The following is a 23,819-nucleotide window of genomic DNA, read 5'->3' as shown; positions in this document are numbered from 1 at the left end:
GATATTATAATTAATTATCGTCTTATAAACAGAGTTTAATAATTAAGCAAAAAAGGTTCAAATTGCAGCAGAGCAAATATATCACCTCTTCTTCTTCCTAGCCGAAACCTGCTGCCTACATTACCCACAATCCATCACTGACCATTGGTAATTTGATTTTTATTATGTATTTGTATCGTTTTACGTCAGCAGGTGTTTGAAGGATGTTTTCTCTGTCCTCAAACAGAAGCAAGAGCGATTCCTGTCCAGTTTTATAATTCATATTATTTTTAATCCTGCCGTTTACTTCGTCTTATTTTACCTTTTACTTCTTTTTAAATTCTACCTTTCACTGATTTTTATTCATAAATATGTCTTACTTCATTACTCTGTCGTTACTTTGACTCACTGGTGTCAAATGCATGGGCTGCATGTTTGTCTGACAGGTGTGTTTAAATAAAGTTGAGTTGAAGTTTCTCTTCAGCTCTCAGTCAGTCTCCATCGGTGAGTTACAGCAGGATCTTCATTTAAAGGACAAACGTCTTTGTTCACAAACAGATGCTTCAGTGTGTGTGTGTGTGTGTGTGTGTGTGTGTGTGTGTGTGTGTGTGTGTGTGTGTGTGTGTGTGGCTAAAGCAGATGTCGCTCTCCCTTCGGATCAGCCTGAACAGTACAGACACACACTGTTTCTGACACACACACACACACACACACACTGTTTCTGACACACACACACACACACACACACACACACACACACACACACACACACACACACACACACACACACACACACAGACACGCACGCACACACACACACACACACACAGACTGTCTCCTGGGAAACGGCTGACTTGCTGCCACGACATCCGAGTCCATCTGGTGCTCATCTCCTCTGGAACCTGTCTGTTTGTTTCTCCTCTTCCTCTCCATCCCTCTTTCTTTCCCCTATTTTGTATCTCCCTCTTCCTCCCTCCCTCCCTCCTCTTTTCCTTCCTCTCTCTCTCTCTCCATTTCCTCTCTCGGCTGATGTTATGTAAACTGTTAAACTTCCTCTTTCTCTCCAACTTTCTCCCATCCTTTCTTTGCCCTCCTTTTCTCCATCCCTCTCTCTCTCTCTCCCTGGAGGAAATCTCTCCACTTATCAGCAGAAGTTTGAGAGGCTGAACTCACTTCAGCGCAGACATTTTCAGTTGAGTGAAGCTCTGAATAATAGCTCTGTCTTCAGAATCGGTTCTGGACTGAGGTCAGGCTGTGCTGGTTTTATACACTTGGATTGTTTTATAGAGACCAAACTTTGGTTTGATTGGATCCAAAACCCTCAATATGTTTGGCCTGGTTTCAAATGTGTGAAAATGTTGGTTAAAACTTTATCAGATACAAGACCCTGACACTAAAAACTAAGAAAAACTCCTAACGAAGGAACACACCCAGGAAACAGGCTGATGGGAAAGACTTTAGTTCTGCAGGTGTTCAGTCTTAAACCAGAGTAATAAACACATTAAAGGGGCATTCCGGCATTTAATAACCACGGCCCTATCTTTGAGTCACAGAAAGCTTTGCAAATTGCTTCAGTAAGAAAAAGTGTGTGACAACATGACAGAAAGGATCCCTACAGAGATAGACCTTTTTGTTACAGAGGAAGATGATTGTTTTAACCACACACAGACGTTACATCGCTCTCTGCACACACACCAGACTCCATTCAGAAAAACACTGATTTAAGCTCACAGAACACAGGAGCTGCTGCTCTACTGCTGCCTCGATTCGTTAGTTCATTGTGTTATTGTGGGTAACACAAATATTACATTTAATGTTAATATAACCAGCTACAACAGCAAAGTCACACAATAACAAAAACAAACCTAACAAGGTAGATGTAGACACCTGTAGGCAGCTCCTCTGTCCTGTGAGGTAAAATCAGTGTTTTTCTGAATGGAGTCTGGTGTGTCTGCAGAGAGCGATGTAACGTCTGTGTGTGGTTAAAACAATCATCTTCCTCTGTAACCAAAAGGTCTATCTCTGTAGGGATCCTTTCTGTCATGTTGTCACACACTTAGAATAACAATCTGAGCCTGTCAGTGGAAACAACAAGAACTTTTAGTGGACGACCTTTGACCCATCAAGGATTATGTTGCAGCCATTACAGCCTGTTTCACTGCTGCAGGATGAACACATCTACTGAAGCAATTCCAAAACTTTTTGTACCTTTTAGTCATTTAGACCCTAAAATATGTTAACACAGGGCTCCAGGTTCAAAAATGCAGGACGCACCCTTTAAGAAGAGAGTGGATCGTAAATGTCATGTAATCACAATCTGTTCAATAGTTACGATTTCACCTTGGAGGTGTCCTTGAGAATTTGACAACTTCTAGACATTCTGAGAAATAAGATCCATACAGAAAGACAGAGGTCAAAGGTCAGAGCCAATCTGTAGGAGGACGAGGCATTACAGTGACAATGGAGCAATCAGATCATCAAATGACGTGAGAAGAAAAGAGGCCAAAGAATAAAAAAAGGTCCATGAGGAAGAGGGAAATTATTTATATCCATATATACATTATAGAACATCATTAGAGGAAGTAGGGCAGAAAGATTCAGCGGAGACGGAGACGACTTCAGCGGCGGGGTGACGGAGACGTGAGCGACATGCAGGAGAACAGTTTTAACAGGAGAGAAACTAAACTCTAGCCGGCACGCTGACCTGCTGACAGACTCGTGGACATCATCAGCAGACATCTTTGCTTTTAATAAACATCATCACTGGTTATTACGTGTGTGAGAGAGCTGCCGTTTGTTCCAGAGGCTGACGGGAGAGCAGGCAGCGTTTGTCCTGAGAGCTCGGAGCTCGAGTGGAGGAAAAGTTTGGTGATTATCCTCAATTAGCGTCAGTGAAGATCTCATCACAGAGTCTGATCCTACGTCTGATGTGCTGCTGTTAGCATCAAAACCTCGGGCACAATGCAGCCCAATGAGTCCCAGTCCTCATCTGCAGGGACGGAGAGAACGGCCCAGCCTCGTAGTTTAGAGGATTTACAGGAGTTTGCTTCCCAGAGGAGTCTCTTCTGTGTGTTTGTTGTGGAAGACAGATATCTGAATTTAAATATAGTGAGAAGCGATCTGAACTGTGTACGCATGTCATAAGACTGCAGGTCTGATTGATAAAAGACTCCACTTTAAATTCATGAGGTGAGACTTGATTAAAGATGTGTTCAGACCAACGGGGAGCAAGCTTCCACGAGGTGCGATCATAAAAAGTCGATGCAAGAGCAGGAAAATATTGGACATGTAAAGAGGGGAATTTGCTGAGTGGGTATTCGTGCAAGTTCTTTAACTCGAGACAGAAATGTGCCCAAAGTGTTTGAGCGAAATCCTGTCAGGGTCGAGATTCTCCAAACCGTGCGTCAGAAATCTTTGGACAGACCAGACAAACATGGATCTAGCTAGAAGGTTCCTGGTCCACACATTCTTCTACTTAGAGCCTCCATTACCCACAATGCAACTCGACCGCCAGTCGTTATTGCAGTGTGTTATGCTAGTAGCAGGAAATATAACCTGCAGCCGAGATGAGCAGAAGATTCTGATTCCACAACAACAGATTTCTTTCATTTTCAGACTTCAAGTGTCTTTAGACCCAAACAACCCGACTCAGGTGACACCACCTGAGGACACTGACGACGCCTGCACACACAGCCTGAGAGGTTCTGGATGGAGCGTCAGAAACATGGAGCTGGTTGTTGTTGTGTGTAAACAGAGAGAGCCCGAGCAGACAGAAGCAGGTGAGCTGCCTGGTGTCAGACGGAAGCTTTCGTGGCACAGCGTCGACATGTTGACTATTAAAAGTGAAGGAAAGTACAAAGACAATAAACGATGAAGCTATAAAAACTATAAATCTGTGCATCCACCGAAGCTCAAAGTCAGACACACTTCATCAAACCCAGAGCAGACCAAACTAAACGAGCATAAATCACCTCAGACAGAAAGTCAGCATCCAAACCCGTCTGCAAGAGCCTTTCTTTATCCGCCTGCTGCTAGTTTTACTTCCTCTTCCTTTACCTGACACAGATGTCTCTATCTGAGCACATTATTCTCCGTCTCTTCATCTTTCGCTCTGCTTCCTTTTTCCTTTCCTCCTCTTGCATCACATCTTCTCCTCCCTCTCCTTTCCACCCTCGTCTCTTTTCATCTCCACCGGCTCTTCCTGTCCGTTTTAATCTCCCTGCAGCGTCTCCTGTCTGCTGCCGTTTGTATTAAACCTGCCAGTCGAGTCTGCAGCCGCTCAACATATTATTGTTTCCTCTGTGTGTGTGTGTGTGTGTGTGATTACAATTTCCCAGCTGAGTCGAGACGTCACGGTTCAACTGTACATGTAGTGGACCAGAAAAAAACTCCTGCTCCTCCATCAAATCAACCAGAACGTCCATTTGGAGGAGGAGGAGGAGGAGGAGGCGGAGTTTAAAAGCTGTCATAAGGGTTTTTTAATTGGTGAATTGGACCATCTGTTGTTTTACGCTCGACCCCGTCACACTTGTTGACTGTTACAGTCCATGCAAAGAACTTTTTCATCTGAAATTCCTTCTCTGCGTTTGGCTCCCTCGGCTGCAGCTCAGCAAAGAAACGCCACCTGTGTCAGATTCAAAGGAGCAGCTGTGAACTAAACTTCATGTGTAGTCAGAGACAGCTGAACCTCATGTCACCTTCAGACACATGGAGCTGAAGGACAAGAGAAATATTCTGAGAAAGAAATAGAAAGTTCTGAGATTAAAGTCGTAAATTTGCAAGAAAAAAAAGTCAAGTTTCTGATGTTATAAAGTCAGAAACTTGTGAGAAACAAAAACGACCCGACCGAGTATCACTCCTCTCCTCCGGCTCTGATGTTTTTCCTTTACTGGGGCCCTAACCCGCCGCTGTAGTGTAGAGGAAACGTGTTCATTTAAAGACACAGAGACGCTAAGAGATGGCAGCGGTTTGCTTCTTAAAGGTCAGTCAGTCGGTTTTTGTCCTCTTTGGATTTTGTTTCTTTCCAGCAGCACACGTGGTCCTTTTCGTTTGTCTCTATTGTTGTAATTTACGTGATTTAACGACCAAACGATGCCATAACTAACTTTACTAAAGTGTCCATGTGTCAGCAGCCTCAACTTGTGCTGGTGAGACTGGACCAAAAACAGAGTGTATAAACTTTATAATTCATCACGAACCCGACAGGATCTGACAGGTGTGTATTTTCCTTTAACCTAAAGTCTTAGGGGCACAGTGTGCACCTCGCTGCAGTCAGCTGGTCACTTGTCTCTCTCTGTGATCTCACTCTGTTTTAAACTTCAAAGTTTCCTTTAACCGTAGTTTGCATCAAAATAGAAACATCCGTTAATTAGCTCTCCTGCAGACTCGTCCCTCCTGTGACCACCATGTTATAAAAACCCAAATCTCTTACAGAAGGACTCCCGCCCCCCCGAGGCTCGGTGACTCACGGATCGATGTGCAGAGACACACGAGGAGGAGACGGGAGAACAGTGGAGCGGTCAGCTGAGCGGAGCGTCACTTTCAGACGGAGGCTGATCTATAGAGGGATTATGTACGCCTGCTGGAATGCTTCTGCCTGACAGTGATTGAGTTCATGTCTGATGGAAGAGTTGAAGTGCAGAGACAGACTCCATTTATAAAACGAGAGCTGGAAATGTGGAAAACTGGAGCTGTGAGAGGAGCTGATGTGGTGCTGGAGAGATGTTAGCCATCCCACTGAATCTGTTAGGGTGCAAACGCTGCAGTTCCTCTGGTGTCCACTTGAGGCTGTCTCCAGCAGTGAGTCAGTCCCCATAGAGCCCCATGTTAAACTTTACAGCAGAAATAAACATGTTTACAGCCTGGTACAAAAAACAGTTTGGGTCTCTATAGCTCATTTCTCTCTTCATGACAACTGTACGGGGAGAATCTTTATACAGCTCACCTGCTTACATTATATTAAGGCTTACAGTGAAGCAGCATTAGGGGCGTGGCCTCTTTGAGTGACAGCTGGGAGCTGCTAGCTGTCTGCTAGGTGTCCCCTCAGCTAACTCAGTCACTGAACGTAACCTCTGGGCCGTGTTTGTGCTGTTGGAGCCTTTTGGAGATTTGTTCATGTAAATATCAGACAGATAATCTGTGTGTGCGCTTTATTGGACGAACAGACCGTCCAACACGTCTCACACACTGTTTATACACTCATTATATTATTTATATGTTAGCACTGGTTAGCAGCTACCTGTGTCTGTGCTCACCGTACCTGCCTGTTAGCTCGTTCAGTCATACACTGATTTATTTGTCAGGACTGCGGGCCGTAGTGAGGTTTAAGCGGCTGCTCGCTCTCTCAAAGGAGACGGGTTAGCTAGCAGTGAAACCGCTTCACCCTTCACCACAAAGAGAATCTCCTTCTGCGGAAACATGAAGGTTAACTCGCTCATTAGCTTACTAATGAATGAGCCACAAGCACAGACGGTTTAGCTTTAAGAACTTAGCATCTCAAGCTCCGCCCTCTCGACCAAATATGGTCACTTCTGGCTTCATAAAACCTCTCAGTGGCTACATGTGTTTTTCAGACTGTCTTTGAGGTTCAGTGCGTCCTGCTAACGGTAAACAACAGCACATCTGCCAACCTGAATCGATATTTAAATGTGGTGCATTTGGGAGAAACGTCAGCAGTAATTTAAAGTGTCGATGGTTTGTGTTTAATCCTGCAGAGACTCTTCTTTCAGTCTCTGCGATGCTTTTAGTCTGACTCTAAATTCAGGACACGAGAGCGGAGCCTGAAGATGAAATCCCCCGCGTTTCTGCGCTCCGGTCCATCAATATGCTCAGACGAGATGAGATTTTAGCGCACACACACGCACGCACACACACACACACACACACACACACACACACACACACACGCACACACACACACGCACACACACACACGCACACACACACACGCACACACACACACACACACACCGCAGCAAGTATCTTGAGAAATTAAATGCGTTCCCTTGCGCTACTTTCCAATCAATGTCTCCAAAGTGTCAGGTAGCTCGCGCCCACTCCACAACACTTCATGACAATCGATCTGCGGCCAATCCGTCGGTTATTCCTCCATCCCTCCCGTCCCCCGCCGCCCCGCACAGATCGAAGTGATATTATTTTCATATTCGTCCCTCGGGGGAGGAGTTGTTTTAATCCTGGTGGAGCTGCGGAGCATCTGCAGCCTCCTCATCTGTAAATATCATCAGTTATAAACTCCTGCAGGTCGACAGGCGCGCAGAGAGTCGTTTTTCTGCTGCAGAGACAAACTAACCGTCATGGAGTCCTCCTGCATGAGTGGGCTTACCTGTCAGGGATTTAGCTAAAGTGAGCTTTAAAGCAGCAGGTGGCTGGTCCAGTCTCCTCACAGCAGGAGGGTTCTGGGTTTGAATGTGTGATCAGCTCGATAAAGGACCAACCTGACAGACTTGAAATGAGCATCAGGAGTAAAACTGTGTTCAGACCAAAAGTGAACCAAATTGTCACGGTGCATTACTCGCAGGATTTTCACCACAGGCTCACTTAACACAACCTCAAATATCCATCCTTGCAGATCCATCTGAAAACAGAACACCATCATGTCTGAGTCCATCTCCTGTCCTCTCTCACAGCTGGTTAACCTCCCCTCCTCCTCCTGAGCTGTGTCTGATGAACTCTCCTGCTGCTTCCTGTTAGCCCGGATCAGTACCAGGACTTCTCTGATGGACACCAACTACCGGCGTTCTGTTTCAGCTGTGGAGCGCCTGTCCGTCTGTCTCCGCTGAGTGGCAGTTTCACTGTATCTAGAGAGTCACACGTGGGCTGAGATCTGTCTCACTACAGCGCTATGAAGCCACAACAAACAGATGTTACTGAGATTTAATGACAATAAACAGGCTGAAGGATGCTGAGAGAACTACATCAGGAGGCAGGGTTGTACAGAGGCTGAGTTCAGGTTCTGTCTGCAAGACGACAAGAACACGACTTTAAAACGCTCATTTTTTGAATGGAGTTTGGTTTGATGATTTGATGGAGAAATGAACGTCACAGAAGATGCTAATGAAGATAACAGAGCATGTTGCATCTTTAGACCTCTGTGTGTTTGAGGGCACATTTCCTCCTGACCAGTGTGTTTGCAGAATTAAAGCTAACACAGTATCACTGTAGAGAAGAGCACAGTGTGAGCGTGCTGCTCGTTTGTCTCATCGACACGTCGCTGTGTAGCAGACAAAGAGGCAGTCTTTAACCGAACCTGTCAGAGCGTGACGATTAAACTAAGTTTGACTTACGAGGAGGTTTAAGGCGGAAATGGCACCAACACAAACTCCTGATGTTTACTGCACTCAGAGAACAAACTGAGCCTCATTATGATTCTTCTCAACTCAGAGATTTATGCCATCCAAGTGGCTGCAGTACATTCCCGCTGACACCCGCTTTAACATTAGTCCCATTACGTTCCCCATCCATCCTCTCTCTCCGGCTGCGAGTGTGAAAGCCGTCATGGATTTACATCTCAGATATACGAGCCATCGCTCGCCGCGGCAGATATACGAGCCGAGCCGTCAGAGCTTTATTAACCGTCGAATTGATGACGGCTGAGAGGAGAAAAAGAAAGGAAAGAGAGAGTGAGGAAAAGAGGAAGTGACACGTACTTGTAACCTGGCGCCATGTTGGCACAGCTCCCGGTCCGCAGCCAGATGCAGTACGGGTCACGAGAGGCCAGGCAGGCTCTGGAGAGGAGACAAGGGAGTTTAGTGTTTACTTTGCTCCTCGTTATCAGGCAGCTATTTTTATTTGGGTCTGCATCACACACACAACCGCACATCAGCGACGTCAGGGACGCTGAGAAGAGAGAGGACGGAGAGAGGAGGAGAGGAACAGGAGGAAACATGGAGAGGAACGAGAGAGAGGACAGAGAGAGGAGAGGAAGAAGAGCGAGGACAGAGAGAGGAGAGGAGGAACAGGAGGAAACATGGAGAGGAAGAAGAGAGAGGACAGAGAGAGGAGAGGAGGAACAGGAGGAAACATGGAGAGGAAGAAGAGAGAGGACAGAGAGAGGAGGAGAGGAACAGGAGGAAACATGGAGAGGAACGAGAGAGAGGACAGAGAGAGGAGAGGAAGAAGAGCGAGGACAGAGAGAGGAGAGGAGGAACAGGAGGAAACATGGAGAGGAAGAAGAGAGAGGACAGAGAGAGGAGAGGAGGAACAGGAGGAAACATGGAGAGGAAGAAGAGAGAGGACAGAGAGAGGAGGAGAGGAACAGGAGGAAACATGGAGAGGAAGAAGAGAGAGGACAGAGAGAGGAGGAGAGGAACAGGAGGAAACATGGAGAGGAACGAGAGAGAGGACAGAGAGAGGATGAGAGGAACAGGAGGAAACATGGAGAGGAAGAAGAGAGAGGACAGAGAGAGGAGGAGAGGAACAGGAGGAAACATGGAGAGGAAGAAGAGAGAGGACAGAGAGAGGAGAGGAGGAACAGGAGGGAAAGAAAGAAGAGAGAGGACAGAGAGAGGAGGAGAGGAACAGGAGGAAACATGGAGAGGAAGAAGAGAGAGGACAGAGAGAGGAGAGGAGGAACAGGAGGAAACATGGAGAGGAAGAAGAGAGAGGACAGAGAGAGGAGGAGAGGAACAGGAGGAAACATGGAGAGGAAGAAGAGAGAGGACAGAGAGAGGAGGAGAGGAACAGGAGGAAACATGGAGAGGAAGAAGAGAGAGGACAGAGAGAGGAGGAGAGGAACAGGAGGAAACATGGAGAGGAAGAAGAGAGAGGACAGAGAGAGGAGGAGAGGAACAGGAGGAAACATGGAGAGGAAGAAGAGAGAGGACAGAGAGAGGAGAGGAAGAAGAGCGAGGACAGAGAGAGGAGAGGAGGAACAGGAGGAAACATGGAGAGGAAGAAGAGAGAGGACAGAGAGAGGAGAGGAGGAACAGGAGGAAACATGGAGAGGAAGAAGAGAGAGGACAGAGAGAGGAGGAGAGGAACAGGAGGAAACATGGAGAGGAAGAAGAGAGAGGACAGAGAGAGGAGGAGAGGAACAGGAGGAAACATGGAGAGGAAGAAGAGAGAGGACAGAGAGAGGAACAGGAGGAAACATGGAGAGGAAGAAGAGAGAGGACAGAGAGAGGAGAGGAGGAACAGGAGGAAACATGGAGAGGAAGAAGAGAGAGGACAGAGAGAGGAGGAGAGGAACAGGAGGAAACATGGAGAGGAAGAAGAGAGAGGACAGAGAGAGGAGGAGAGGAACAGGAGGAAACATGGAGAGGAAGAAGAGAGAGGACAGAGAGAGGAGAGGAGGAACAGGAGGGAAAGAAAGAAGAGAGAGGACAGAGAGAGGAGAGGAGGAACAGGAGGAAACATGGAGAGGAAGAAGAGAGAGGACAGAGAGAGGAGGAGAGGAACAGGAGGAAACATGGAGAAGAAGAAGAGAGAGGACAGAGAGAGGACAGAGAGAGGAGGAGAGGAACAGGAGGAAACATGGAGAGGAAGAAGAGAGAGGACAGAGAGAGGAGGAGAGGAACAGGAGGAAACATGGAGAGGAAGAAGAGAGAGGACAGAGAGAGGAGGAGAGGAACAGGAGGAAACATGGAGAGGAAGAAGAGAGAGGACAGAGAGAGGAGAGGAGGAACAGGAGGAAACATGGAGAGGAAGAAGAGAGAGGACAGAGAGAGGAGGAGAGGAACAGGAGGAAACATGGAGAGGAAGAAGAGAGAGGACAGAGAGAGGAGGAGAGGAACAGGAGGAAACATGGAGAGGAAGAAGAGAGAGGACAGAGAGAGGAGGAGAGGAACAGGAGGAAACATGGAGAGGAAGAAGAGAGAGGACAGAGAGAGGAGGAGAGGAACAGGAGGAAACATGGAGAGGAAGAAGAGAGAGGACAGAGAGAGGAGAGGAGGAACAGGAGGAAACATGGAGAGGAAGAAGAGAGAGGACAGAGAGAGGAGGAGAGGAACAGGAGGAAACATGGAGAGGAAGAAGAGAGAGGACAGAGAGAGGAGAGGAGGAACAGGAGGAAACATGGAGAGGAAGAAGAGAGAGGACAGAGAGAGGAGAGGAGGAACAGGAGGAAGAAGAGAGAGGAAAGGATGCAGAGTTCTTCTTCTGCTGCCACGTGCGGCTTTGAATGGACACACACACACACACACACACACACACACACACACACACACACACACACACACACACACACAGGTCACAGTCAGGCCAGCCAAAACAACTGTGCATGTGTGTGTGTGTGTGTGTGTGTGTGTGTGTGTGTGTGTGTGTGTGTGTGTGTGTGTGACTGGCAAAGTGTGAACAAAATGAACTGGAAAAGGGTGACAAGCCTGGAGACCTGAATGATATGAATGAAGTGTGTCTGCGTGTGTGCGTGTGTGTGTGTGGGTGTGTGTGTGTGTGTGTGTGTGTGTGTGTGTGGGTGTGTGCGTGTGTGTGTGCATGTGTGTGTGTGTGTGTGTGTGTGTGTGTGTGTGTTAGAGAAGGAAGGAACACAGAGAGAAAGAGGCCTGTCCCCTGATCTAACAGTCGAGCCTCGAGTCCTCAGAGGCCGCTCTTTGCCGTCCAGCAGGGGGCGACTGTGAGAACATGCTCCTCCTCCTCTCCTGATGTGTTCCCTCAGTAAACATGTTCCTGATGAGTTTATGGTCTCAGTCTCTAGTTTCTTCTTCAACACAGCATGATGTTCATTTACTCACTGATGCTCCCATTAGAGTCACACAGAGCAGGAAGAGGGGAGGGGTTAGGGCGGGGCTACCTGTGTCTGACGCAGCTGGATAGAGGTAATAATTTACACCCTCTTTCAGATATTGTCTAGTTTTGCCGCCCAAAAACAAGATGGCTACTGCTCATAGTCTACAAACCAGTAAGTGATCTCTTGGTGTCGCCGTCCACTTCTTCTGTTCAGTCCTTGCTCGTGTCTCGTACATCTATTCAGTGAGAGAAGCCCAACGCAGAACCTAAGTGATGTGAAACTATACGAGGTTCAGAGGCACCTGATCAAGGCCTCGTGTCCCTGAACACAAGTCCATGTCCAGCCCGAGGCTCCGACAGAACCAGATCAATAAACTGTGAGTCAGAAACATTTCTTCTTCCAACGTTTATGAGACGATTTCCAACAGCCCGTCCGGCTGTGCGGCTGAGCACGGACAGCTCCGGCGCTCTGATGGTGTTGCAGAGTCTGTGTCTCTCGTTGGACGTAGCGAGCATTCAGTAGCATTTAGCCACTTATCAGCTAACATTAGTCTGAGCAACGAAGTGGCTGAATGCTAACATTAGCTGTTGTCTGATGGTTGCTAACGTTTACACCTGTGCTGTTCTAACACTTTGATAATGTTAGCATTCAGCTGCTTCCTCGCCGTCCAGAAGGACACATCCAGACTGGATAAACTGATCAGGCGAGCCGGCTCTGTGATCGGCATGAAGCTGGACCCTCTGGTGACGGTGGCAGAGACAAGGACACTAAACAAACTGTTGGACATTATGGACAATGCCAGCCACCCTCTGCACACCGTCATCAGCAACCAGAGGAGCCTGTTCAGTGAGAGACTGCTCCTTCCAAAGTGCAGGACTAACCGACTGAAGAACTCCTTTGTCCCTCATGCCATCAGGCTGTACAACTCCTCACTTAGGGGGAGGAGGTAACAGGGACAGACTCTCTCACAAGCGGTAGCCACTAATTCAGCTCACAAAGTTAATAGTAGTTATCTTCTTTTATTCAATAGTAATATTTATTTATTTCTCAAAGGGTCATATGTGCAATAAAAATCTGTCAATGTGCAATAATCTCTCACCACAGTGCAATAACCTAATACCACAGTGCAATAACCTAATTTAGTTTAATTGAACTATTACCCACTGTTTACTTGTACATTTTCTTGTTATCTAATTTTGTACTTTTTTATATATATATATATATATCGATAGATATATATATTTTGATCTTTATTTTTTACCCTCTGTGTGCTGATTCTTTCCTATTGTATTGTACTGTATAAGCTGCTGGAGACTGAATTTCCCAGAGGGAGTCATCCCAAAGGGATCAATAAAGTTTAGTCTAAGTCTGTCTAAGTCTAAGTCTGATCCCCTATTCCCACCCTGAGCGTGATGTCAGAGGAAGATGGCCGCCGTGTAAATATAATCAATTAGAGACTAATGCACACACACGCACGCACGCACGCACGCACACACGCACACACGCACACACACACACACACACACACACACACACACACACACACACAGGGCCCTGTTTTTCTTTGGGAGATCAAGTCTTCTGTGCTCGTATTGTTTCATGCTTTCTCCGTCTCTCGTCAGTCTCTCACTAACCGAGTCCGAGTCCTCTCGTCCAGCCTGAGCTCGCAGCGCTCAGATGAAGCGGAGAGTGTTTCCTGTTCATGATGGAGACCCAGCTGTTGGCAGCCTCTCTGAACCTCTGCAGCTGTGCTACACATCACATCGGCTGGCATTCACTCATGCTGCTCAGTAATTAAAATGAGTCTGATTACTGCCTGTGTGTGTCTGTGTGTGTGTGTGTGTGTGTGTGTGTGTGTGTGTGTGTGTGTGTGTGTGATGAATGTGCTCTAATTCTGGCAGTACTCTCTGTTCAGTTTAATGACGTCTATAAATTAGCCTCTTTTTTACGGCTTCCCCATCTCCCCCCCGGCTCACACCCGCTGCTGTAATATTGATCGTGTTTCCAAATGAAGCTCCTCATATTAAAGTTTTAAAAGATTCCCCCAATTCTGATTTCTGAATGTTTTTTTAGGATTAACTAAATGAGTTTTTTTCTGCTGATTTCTGTGGCGCTGCGTGTCAGAAGACTGGAGCTGCTGCTTTGTCCTGATATAACGAGGCTCATTAAGAGAATCATTCCCTGCGTTCAGAGGAGAAAAAAGAATCTGGTCTTAATTTTAAAGAAGCAGCTGTTAGTGCTCATGTCTTACTTTCTACAGGCTCCGTGTTGGGGGCAGCGGCTGAGCGGCACTCTGATGACACAGCTGGTAAAAGCTACGAACAAGGCATGATGGTCTTTATCCAGCTCCAGTCCCAGAACTCTTCTGTCCTCCTGGCCCTGAACGTTACACCTGCACACACACACACACACACACACACACACACACAGGAAGCAGATTAAAATGATGCAAACACTGATGTTGATGTTTCAGCAGACGCTTGAGTTCGTACTTGGAGGGATTGTAGACGTCGATGTCCTCCAGCAGTTTGGATCCGAAGCTGTCGTTGGCGTGTGTGCTCGCCAAAACCTTCAGGACTCTGCCGTCGTCCGAGCCCAGGAACATCACCGTCCGGTCCTTGTTGGGTCCGGCCGAGACGTCCACCACGATCTGGGTCAGCTTGGACCTGCGAGTGGAAGGAAGAAGACGCGCGGTGAAGAAGCTGCTGCCAAAGAAGTTTGGCTGAATGTTTGATGTCAAAGTCAAGTGTTAAATAGCAGCGAAGTTAAACAAATCTGCGTCTTTATTACCCACATTAACCTCCACAGTGAGCCTTTATATCTTTATTAAACTGCTCGTCAGGAGGACGGCCATGATTTAACTCCCAACGAGGAAATCATCCGTCAGACATATCTGAGTGATTCTAGAAGCTAAAGTTAGCAGCGACCAAATGTTTGTAGTCTGAGCCCAGAATACACACACAACATAAAACCAACAATGACTTGCACACGTGTGTTCTGCCCGGCAGCAGCTTTAATCCTCGTCCTTATTGGACTACAAACGCAGACCCCTCCTTCACAGAACACCTGAGTGTGACTGATGTTCGCTAACACTCTGAGAGGATCTTCAGCCCTCCGGACATGGACTCATCAGTATCTGGGTCAGCCCGGGCCTTTCCAGAGCGCAGGCTAATTCCAACATGGTATTAAGCGTCTCATTCCCACCGCAGACTGCTAATGAGCGCCCATCAGAAACTCATCTGAAACCTGCAGACGCGGATTATAAAAGGTCAGACATTTTCAGAGGCAGAACTTCCTGTGAGCGGACGACTAATCAAAGCCGATCCCCGTGATTATCCTCGCTGCTCCGGGTCGGGACGGTGCTTTCACTGCCTCTCAGAGCTGCTGTAACTTTTAAACTCGCCTCTCCAGGGTATAGTTGACATTTCACACTTCCCTCTTGACATCTCGGATCTCTTTCTCCATCGCAGTCGGCTCCCAGGGGGTTTCAGTTTTTTGGGTTATGTGGCTGGACAAAGCTGAAGCCTGACCCGGCTGCTGCTTACTGAGCACATTAAACTGGTCTGCAGTTCCATCCTCACAGAGAAACTCACACATTCAGACGCAAAGATATTCAAACTCGACAGATCACCGACTCTGACGTCTGACAACAGAGATAATGTTGTGCATCTTGTAAAGTCGTGCAGCGGAGACGCACGAGAACGTCTACGAGCAGAATGTAAAAGTAATGATGATCATTTAGCAGAGCGGAGAGGAAGGAAAGGTCCCCTGCACGAAGCTCATCCTCTGGCTGAGCAGCCAATCACCAACGAGTAAATAACGGCGTGAAGCAGAGACGTGTTACTCCCACAAACAGACTCGTGTTAACTTTGTATCTGTGGACGACTAAGCAGAACAACTGTCTTCTTGAGTGTGCTGCATCCAGACATGTAAATCTGCCTCATTCAGTTGACGTGGAAAGTAATTGATCCAATGAGCTCTAATTGGCTCTAATGATAAGCCAATCAGGGCTTACGAACAGACTCAAGCTGTGTGTTGGATCCAATCAGCAGAAATAAGGACATTAAGTTTGGGGCTGTTCTGCATGTAAGTCCAGAGGTCTTTGAACACATCACTTAGTACATTACCCTGCTATATGATAAATCATAACCGCTGTATCAAAAGCCTGTTCTGCAATTCACATCATATCGCCCCGCTGTCGCCAAAACACAGAACACAAAACTGTCAGCATCGTAACGAGCTTTTATTCCACTCGTGAAACCCGGCGTGGCACGGCTGTGACTCCGAGACGCCTGCTGAGAGATCCCCCTCCATCGAGGACATCGGTCAGTCAGAGTGACCATCAGGTGATCAGGTGATCTTGGAAGTCTCGCATGTATGTTTTCATGTTTTAGACATCAGAAAGGGAGACGAGTTAAACAAATGAGAGGGCAGCGTTTCTCCTGAGCGCCGTCGTGCAGGAGCTGCTCAGTCAGCACGACCCAAACCCCGTTCATCCAGTTAATCCATCTATCATAACTAAGGAGTGAAAGTGTCCGGCTGTGTGCGTGTGTGTGTGTGTGTGTGTGTGTGTGTGTGTGTGTGTGTGTGCGTGTGCGTGCGTTACCTGCTGGACGTCCTGGTGAAGCAGGGCCGGTCGTTGACAGAGGGAACAGCTTCGTCCATCAGAGGATACGACTTGATGAACGTCAGCGTCTCGTCGGGGAACTGAACAGAGGACTTGTAGTCTGCAGCCGGACCGTCGCCTGCACACGAACCCGGTCTGGAGAACACAAAACGATCGTTGGTGTTCCAAAACTCATTTATCCTGGTCTAAATTGATCCTGATGACTCCTGAACCTGCTCGGTGTCTCACCTTGGTCTGGGGACTTGCTCGTCGGGGACGGGGGTCCAGGATGAGTCGCTGGTCCGCTGCTCCTTGAACTTCCCGTTGAAGACTTTCTCGATGTCGTCCATGTAGAAAGCACAGACGGCAGAGCCCGGGATGCTGCACACACACACACACACACACACACACACACACACACACAAAAACTTCAGAAAGAGACGACATCAGCCCAAAACTCTCTCAGACTCTCTCAAAACTGGCTCAGTGAACCTAAACTAAATCTGAACTAACTTCATCTTCAGACTCCGAACACCTGAAAACTCTGAATGCTTTGAAACAGGATGAAAGCGAGGCCTCAGAGCACTCTGCTGAGCTTCTGACTCACAGCAACACACACACATTATATAATCCAGAGTGTAATCTAACAGAGGTGGTTCACTGGAAGCGTGCGGAGAGAGGACGCTGCCATCAACACCCGATCACAGTCCTCTCTAACGAGGTGACTCTCCCGCAGCAGCAGGAAGACAGACGGACAGACAGAGAGAGGAAAGACGATCAGAGGGGAAAGAAAGGGAAACAAGGGAAGCTTGTTCTGCCCTTAGAAAGATTGTTTTACATCTTCACTGGAAAGAACCTGAAAACGAAACACAAGTCTTAAACAGTGTTCAGACAAACAAACCTGTAACACTGTCTGCAACTTTAAACATGTTTAAGTTCCCAGACCAAACATGCTCGGCCTCTTTCAGGTGTTCTCACTGTAAAGATGTTACACTAAACCTGGTCCTCACAAAGACAGCATTCTGCACACAGTGTGTGAAGTGCACCTGTTGGCCTGGGTGGTGAAGACTCCGACCACAGCAGGTCTCTGGTTGATCTGCAGCACGTTGGTGAGAGACTGCAGGACGTCGAAGTAGAAGAACGAGTCTCCGGGAACCGAACAGTTCAGACGAGCCTGCAAACACACACACACACACACACACACACACACACACACACACACACACACACACACACACACAGTATTGAGTTATGGAACAGCCAATAATGAGGTGTGTTTTCCTGAAATAAGCTGCTGGGTGTGAAGTCACCTTGAGGAAAGACGTCCAGTATCTCTCCAGAACTCTGGGTGAGCCTCCGTTATCGTTCTTACAAACCCGGGCGACTCGAGAAAACACCACCTGCAGAGAGAGAGAGAGAGAGAGACACACAGAGAGAGAGAGAGACAGAGAGAGAGAGAGAGAGAGAGAGAGAGAGACACAGAGAGAGAGAGAGACAGAGAGAGAGAGAGAGAGAGACACAGAGAGAGAGAGACACAGAGAGAGAGAGAGACAGAGAGAGAGAGAGAGAGGGAGAGAGAGAGAGAGAGAGAGAGAGAGAGAGAGAGAGAGAGAGAGAGAGAGAGAGAGAGACACAGAGAGAGAGAGAGAGAGAGAGACACAGAGAGAGAGAGAGAGAGAGAGAGAGAGAGAGTCAGTCTGTCCTCACTTACCTTTACAAATTGTATAAAGTATGAATTGACAGATTGTTTGCTTCCTGCCTCCATCAGATGGTTTTTCTTGTTATCGAGTTTCACAAATAATGTGACAGATCCAAACTAAACAGGCAGCAGTGACCTCCTGAGTCCTGTGAGCTTAAATCAAGCTTTAAATCAATGGAGTCTGGTGTGCCTACCAGGACACAGGCGCTGCCTACAGGTGTCTACATCTACCTTGTTAGGTTTGTTTTTGTTATTGTGTGACTTTGCTTTTTTTAGCTGGTTATATTAACACTCAATGTAATATTTGTGTTACCCGCAAGTACACAATGAACTAAGGAATCGAGGCAGCAGTAGACCAGCAGCTCACATGTCCTGTGAGCTTAAATCACCGTTTTTCTGAATGGAGTCTGGTGTGTGTGCAGAGAGCGATGTAACGTCTGTGTGTGGTTAAAACAATCACCTTCCTCTGTAACACAAAGGTCTCTCTCTGTAGGGATCCTTTCTGTGATGCTGTCACACACTTTGTGTTTCTATCTGGATTTTGTACGACAGCGTCAGCTTTCCTCAGTAACGAACATTTTGTATCCTTAAACTAAGGGCCGGACTTATTTCTGAGCCTTAAGCAGAACAAACAGAGAAACATCTCTCTTCCTCGGGCACAGCCAATCACAAGTGAGCCCACTTCATGGCCATGGTAACAGTGGAAGATGTGTAAAATCGATGTCAACACACACACACACACACACACACACACACACACACACACACACACGTACACAGCACCCAAAAACTACCAACTCATCCATGAGGGTTTGGTTTGAGGGTCCAAGAGTCCAGATGCAGCTTCAACCAGCTCTCCACTTCAAACACACACTTACCTTGCCCAGAGCGGTGTACTCCACAGCGATCTCACTGAGGAAGAAGTAGACGTAGTTACCGTAGTCGATGGCGTGCTGGAAGTGAGGCTCTGCAGCGAGAGAGAGGAGGGGTGTGTGTTATCATCGATCCGTTTTCAAGGTCAAGCTCTCATATCGTCTTTCACTGGAACACTTCACCTTCAGTCTGTGACGTTCAACACGTAGCAGCACTTACTGGGTGATAAAACGCTGATTTTTCACCTGCAGCAACAACTTTACTTTACAGTTACTGACTCTGACCATCGGAGTCCCACAGAGAGCAAATAATGGGGGGTTTATAGGACTGCCGAGCTCCATCAGAGCGGGGTCAGTTTCACGAGAGCAGAGCTTACACACTGGCTGTAAACAGCAGCTGTGTCACATTTAAAGATGACTGATCATAAAGTCAAACAGCTCTCGCCTGTTAACGAACAAGCTGCAGACACGGGGACGTACCTCTGAGCCACTTGGAGTCGTACTTGACGGTCCTGAGGACGGGTCGGCCGTCTCCCAGGCTTCTGTAGATGACGGCGTCGCTGGCCAGGAAGTCCGTCATGGTGGCCGAGTAGAAATCCCCCCCTGACAGACAGAAACATGTTCACACCGGGAGCCTGAATGCCTCGGGGAGACTGACTTCAAGCAATAGCATTGGTTGTTTGACTCACCGGCGAACAGTCCGACGTTGGACTGCCCGGACTCGAACGGACAGCGGGCCTGACCGACCACTTCCTCCCCGACCTGCTCCAAGCTGGTCATCTGACAGGAGAGGAAACAAAACAAACATTATTTTGTTTCTTTGCACCAAAGTTAAAGAACTGAGACAGAGTACACCAAGATGACGAGCTCATAGAGCCCCATATCACCCCTCTAGAACATGGTGCTCCCAGGATGCAGGCCTGCTCGTGGACCTAAGTCTCTAAGAGTAGTGTGGGAGGTAGAGCCTTCAATCATCAGTCAGGGTCCTGGAGGCAGACACCCTTAAACTTAAACTCTCCTCTGTGATTAAGCTTATAGTTAGGCCTGGCTCAGACTGCGACCAGCCCACAGTCATGCTGCTATAGGCTCAGAGTGCCGGGGGGGCTCCTGGCTCCTCCTCTCTCTGTGTCTGTGATAACAGAATAAAACGTCTTTGATCGGCTCTGTTAGTGAGGTTTCATGAGTTCCCTGCTTCTGTGACTCGGCGCTGCACAAACAAAGTCTCCTTTACACTGTCAGCGAGGTATAGCGTGATAATTTGTGACTAATGTGTGCTAATATTATTCATAGCGTGTCAGCAGAGGGGATAATAACGCTGCTAATCAGCTGGTGTCAGTCAGCGCTCAGCAGGGACTCGCTGCATGTTACTGTACCTGAGCTAATAATACACTGATAGATGTACAGACAGCTGATTGTGTTATCAGTTCACAGAGTCGCAGTGTGAACTGTTCACCTGCTGTCACAGTCTGACACCAGTCTGAGAGCGACACGCCGTCAAAGGCTTGTTCTGCTTCTGTTTGCTGTCGTCAAAGCGGCACACTTTACTCCATCTGACATGAACCGACTTAATGAAGACGCGCGTCACCAAAAGAAGCGCACACTTTCACACAAACATGAAGGTGGAGCGAAACAGTGACGGAGGATTTTCAAGGCCGCAAACGAAGACAGAGACGCCTTCAGCTGATTCAGGGCTCACTGTGAGGCTTCTCTTCGGTACGTCATGAGGCCACGGTGCCCTCAGAATACACTAAACTGTATCTGTTAACACACAGAGAGCGTGATAAACCATCCGAACCACAGAGCGACATGTAAACATCATGAAGCGCTGTCTCTGACGGTGTCTGTCACCCAGCCAACATCCTTAACCAGTCCAAAACAAGCTGGTTCAAACTCACTGCATGCAGTCACACACTGCGCTGCTTTTCACACTGCAGACACACACCTGTGAAAACAAGTGGAAGAGAAGCTAGCTTAAAAAGTGCAGCTGAAAGGACGCTAACAACTTGGCTAATGTTTTATTTATCCGGGGCAAAGCATCTGAGTTAATTATGCTGCTGACAATATTATTGTCATGTTAGCTGAGCTGATAGGACTCTGATAATACTTCACTGTCGTCCTGGCAGCTGTGCTGATAACACTGTGTTCAGAAGCTACGCTAGCTGAATCGCTAACAGAGGCCCGAGGCTGTGGGAGCGTTTAGCCTCCTGAAAAGCCTCATAAATATACCTGTCTGCTTTTCTCACCCTCAGGGAGCGCGGGCTGTTTATAGCTGCGAGCGCTGCACTCCCTGACCCTCGTCTCTCTGCACGCCTCGCTCTCTCTTTCTAATTCTGTCTCCAGCTCGCTCGCCCTCGCTCTGTTTTACTCCATCATGAAGACAGAATTAAAACATGTCACTCCTCTCTTTTCTGCTTCTTTGATCTACAGCCGGACTAATTAGTGCTAAACTGCAGGGCAGACATGATACTGGAGACGGATGAATCACAGTAATGACACCTTGTTTACCTGTGTGATCATCGTCGCTAACGTTAGATAACAAGTATAAAATGTCTTTACGTTCTGTTCCTCCATTATCTGAGTTTTTACAGTAATGATTCACGTCTCCTCTCAAACTTTTCAGGATCAATGTGCTTTAAAAGTAAACAGAGGAGAACAGCCTCTCTCTGCGTGATAAGAGTTTGTGTCTGAGAGGCATTTTCTTCCTGGTGTAACCTTTAAATCATCAACAGCAGAACATTCCCTCTCTAATGTTTGCTGCAGCCCATACTGTGTCTGAATCAGTCACAATGCAGAGCGTAGCTGTGTCCACTCTGTCCACAGGTGTCATCACCGCTTGTCCTTACGACTGCAGCATCCGGAATTATCTTTCAAATGACTTCCTGTTGTGCTTTCATTTTGCAGCCTCAAACACAGACGGGGAGCAGGCGTGTCTTTGTTTCTGCTGCGTGTCTCGTTTTAGATCCAGCTCCTCTTCTTCAGGTAACCGTGTTGTTTTTCAAAGCGCAGGAAGCTTCTACAAAAAGGGGTCAGCGCCTGTCAATCAAACCTGCGGCGCTCAGCGGGGTGAGAGAGTAAAAAGGAACACAAGTTTGGATTGACACCTGAAATTGTGGCTTTTGTGCAGGTGTTTTGTTTGGTTGTGACGAGGCGTCTAAAGCTGCTGACACTTTCAATTAGCAGCAGGCTGCAGCACGGGGGGGTGGGGGGGGGGACGCCGTCAGAATAATAGTCACCTCACCCCCCCTCACCCCCCCTCACCCCTCTCTCTGCTCATTAACCCCACGTCAGTGACGTGTGTGTGGAGGATAATGAGCAGGTTAGCAAAAACACACAATGTGTGCACTCAATCATGTTCACGCACACACACACACGCACACGCACACGCACACACACACACACACACACACACACACACACACACACACACACACACACAATGCAGAGGAGGTGATATTTAATCTTGTTAACTTGTTGTCCACAATAGAAACGGAACCAAAGGTTCCTGTGATTAAATGATTAGCCTTCAAAATAAAGCAGCTAGAAAAGAATCGGTGAACACGCTCAGCGCTAACACTCAGTCAGTGACAACACAGTGATTTCATACAGAAGAAACAAAAGTATGTTGTTCTTTGTTTTCTCTCTCGACTACACGGTCACCATAGTAGCAGCCTGTCAATCACAGGTAGCCCCGCCCTAACCCCTCCCCTCTTCCTGGTCTGTGTGACTCTCAATGGGAGCATCAGTGACTAAATGAACATCATGCTGTGTTGAAGAAGACTTGAAACTAGAGACTGAGACCATAAACTCATTAGGAACATGTTTACTGAGGGAATACATCAGGAGAGGAGGAGGAGCATGTTCTCATGGAGTCGCCCCCTGCTGGACGTTAGAAATAATGCCTCCCTATTGAAACAATGAAGCTACTTCCTCTCCTTATAAACAGTCTATAGTCTGATCTAAACATGCCAGTCAGAGTTTTGTGTCCTCTCTCTCGACTGTCAGACCCTGAACATCCAGGAACTGTCTCTAAGATGATGCAGAGTTCACTGAACAGAGAGCTCCGGGCTGAAGCACAGACGGAGTGATGCCGGAGTCTCTGAATATGTAAAAGAGGTGCGGTCGAGCCTGACGGGGTGTTAAGTTCCTCTTCAACGTCTGCATTAAGCTACTTCCCCCGCCTGCTGCCTCAGGAACAAGGAAATCAATACGTCTCAAGTGTGAACAGAAATCTTAATTAAAGTGTCGGAACATGTAAGAATGGTTCTCCTGCAGATCAAAGACCCAGCAAACATCTCCTGCCCCGACCCAGGGCCGCTCAGGTGAGTGTTACCTTGTAGTTTCTGCACGTGGGGTTGAAAGCGTTCGTCCCGCAGGCGAACAGCGTCTCGTCGTTTCGGGGCACCAGCACTTTGACATAGTTGTAGCACTCGTCCTGAAACACACAGCACGAGAACGTGACGTCTCGCGTTCATCATGAAACGACGCGGCGAGATGAAACGGTTTCTTAACCGTCTGATTTCATCTCTAATGTCGGTGAACAGAACAAACTTCAACGCTCCTCATTTATCACATCTGTCAGAGGAAACGAGTCTGACGTCATCCACACATTTGATTCTGTAAAACATTTAAAGGAGGAACAGAGAGAACAACAGGAAGAAGAGAACTCACGCTGTTCTTCCCTCTGACCGTGCACTTGCTGACGTCTTTGGACCTCCACGTCAGCTTCTGAAACACAAGAGGAGGGGTAACCGAGCGTGAGCTGGTGTGAAAGGTGACATTTCTCACAGCTGTGGAGTAAAAGCTGTGATGGAAACAGAAACGTGCAGGTGAGGAGGGATATGAGTCACACCTGGGAGCAGGTGAGGCTGCAGGTCAGGTACAGGTCAGTGACATACACCTCCAACATGTTTGTGGCAAAGACTAAAGCACTGGTGTGATTTATAACGAGCTGACGTCCTC

General features: G+C 47.6%; 1 protein-coding gene across 1 annotated transcript in view; it reads right to left on the bottom strand.

The window, feature by feature from the left end:
- The window catches only part of LOC138609287 (semaphorin-6D-like), a 155,313-nt gene that overhangs the window by 27,431 nt on the left and 104,063 nt on the right, over window positions 1-23,819 (bottom strand). Inside the window, exons 7-18 of the mRNA XM_069681923.1 lie at window positions 23,529-23,585; window positions 23,191-23,292; window positions 19,550-19,640; window positions 19,341-19,463; window positions 18,867-18,955; window positions 17,600-17,689; window positions 17,336-17,463; window positions 16,539-16,670; window positions 16,290-16,445; window positions 14,176-14,349; window positions 13,935-14,075; window positions 8,646-8,723 (exon numbers count right to left, since the gene is read on the bottom strand). Coding sequence (XP_069538024.1) covers window positions 8,646-8,723; window positions 13,935-14,075; window positions 14,176-14,349; window positions 16,290-16,445; window positions 16,539-16,670; window positions 17,336-17,463; window positions 17,600-17,689; window positions 18,867-18,955; window positions 19,341-19,463; window positions 19,550-19,640; window positions 23,191-23,292; window positions 23,529-23,585 — 1,361 coding nt within the window. The remainder of the gene's footprint in view (window positions 1-8,645; window positions 8,724-13,934; window positions 14,076-14,175; window positions 14,350-16,289; window positions 16,446-16,538; window positions 16,671-17,335; window positions 17,464-17,599; window positions 17,690-18,866; window positions 18,956-19,340; window positions 19,464-19,549; window positions 19,641-23,190; window positions 23,293-23,528; window positions 23,586-23,819) is intronic.

The sequence above is a fragment of the Semicossyphus pulcher genome, unplaced genomic scaffold (assembly GCF_022749685.1).
Source record: "Semicossyphus pulcher isolate SPU_LCO1_2020_fin unplaced genomic scaffold, fSemPul1.0.p SCAF_5, whole genome shotgun sequence".
Lineage (NCBI taxonomy): Eukaryota > Metazoa > Chordata > Actinopteri > Labriformes > Labridae > Semicossyphus > Semicossyphus pulcher.
This window is presented reverse-complemented; position numbering and strand designations above follow the sequence as displayed.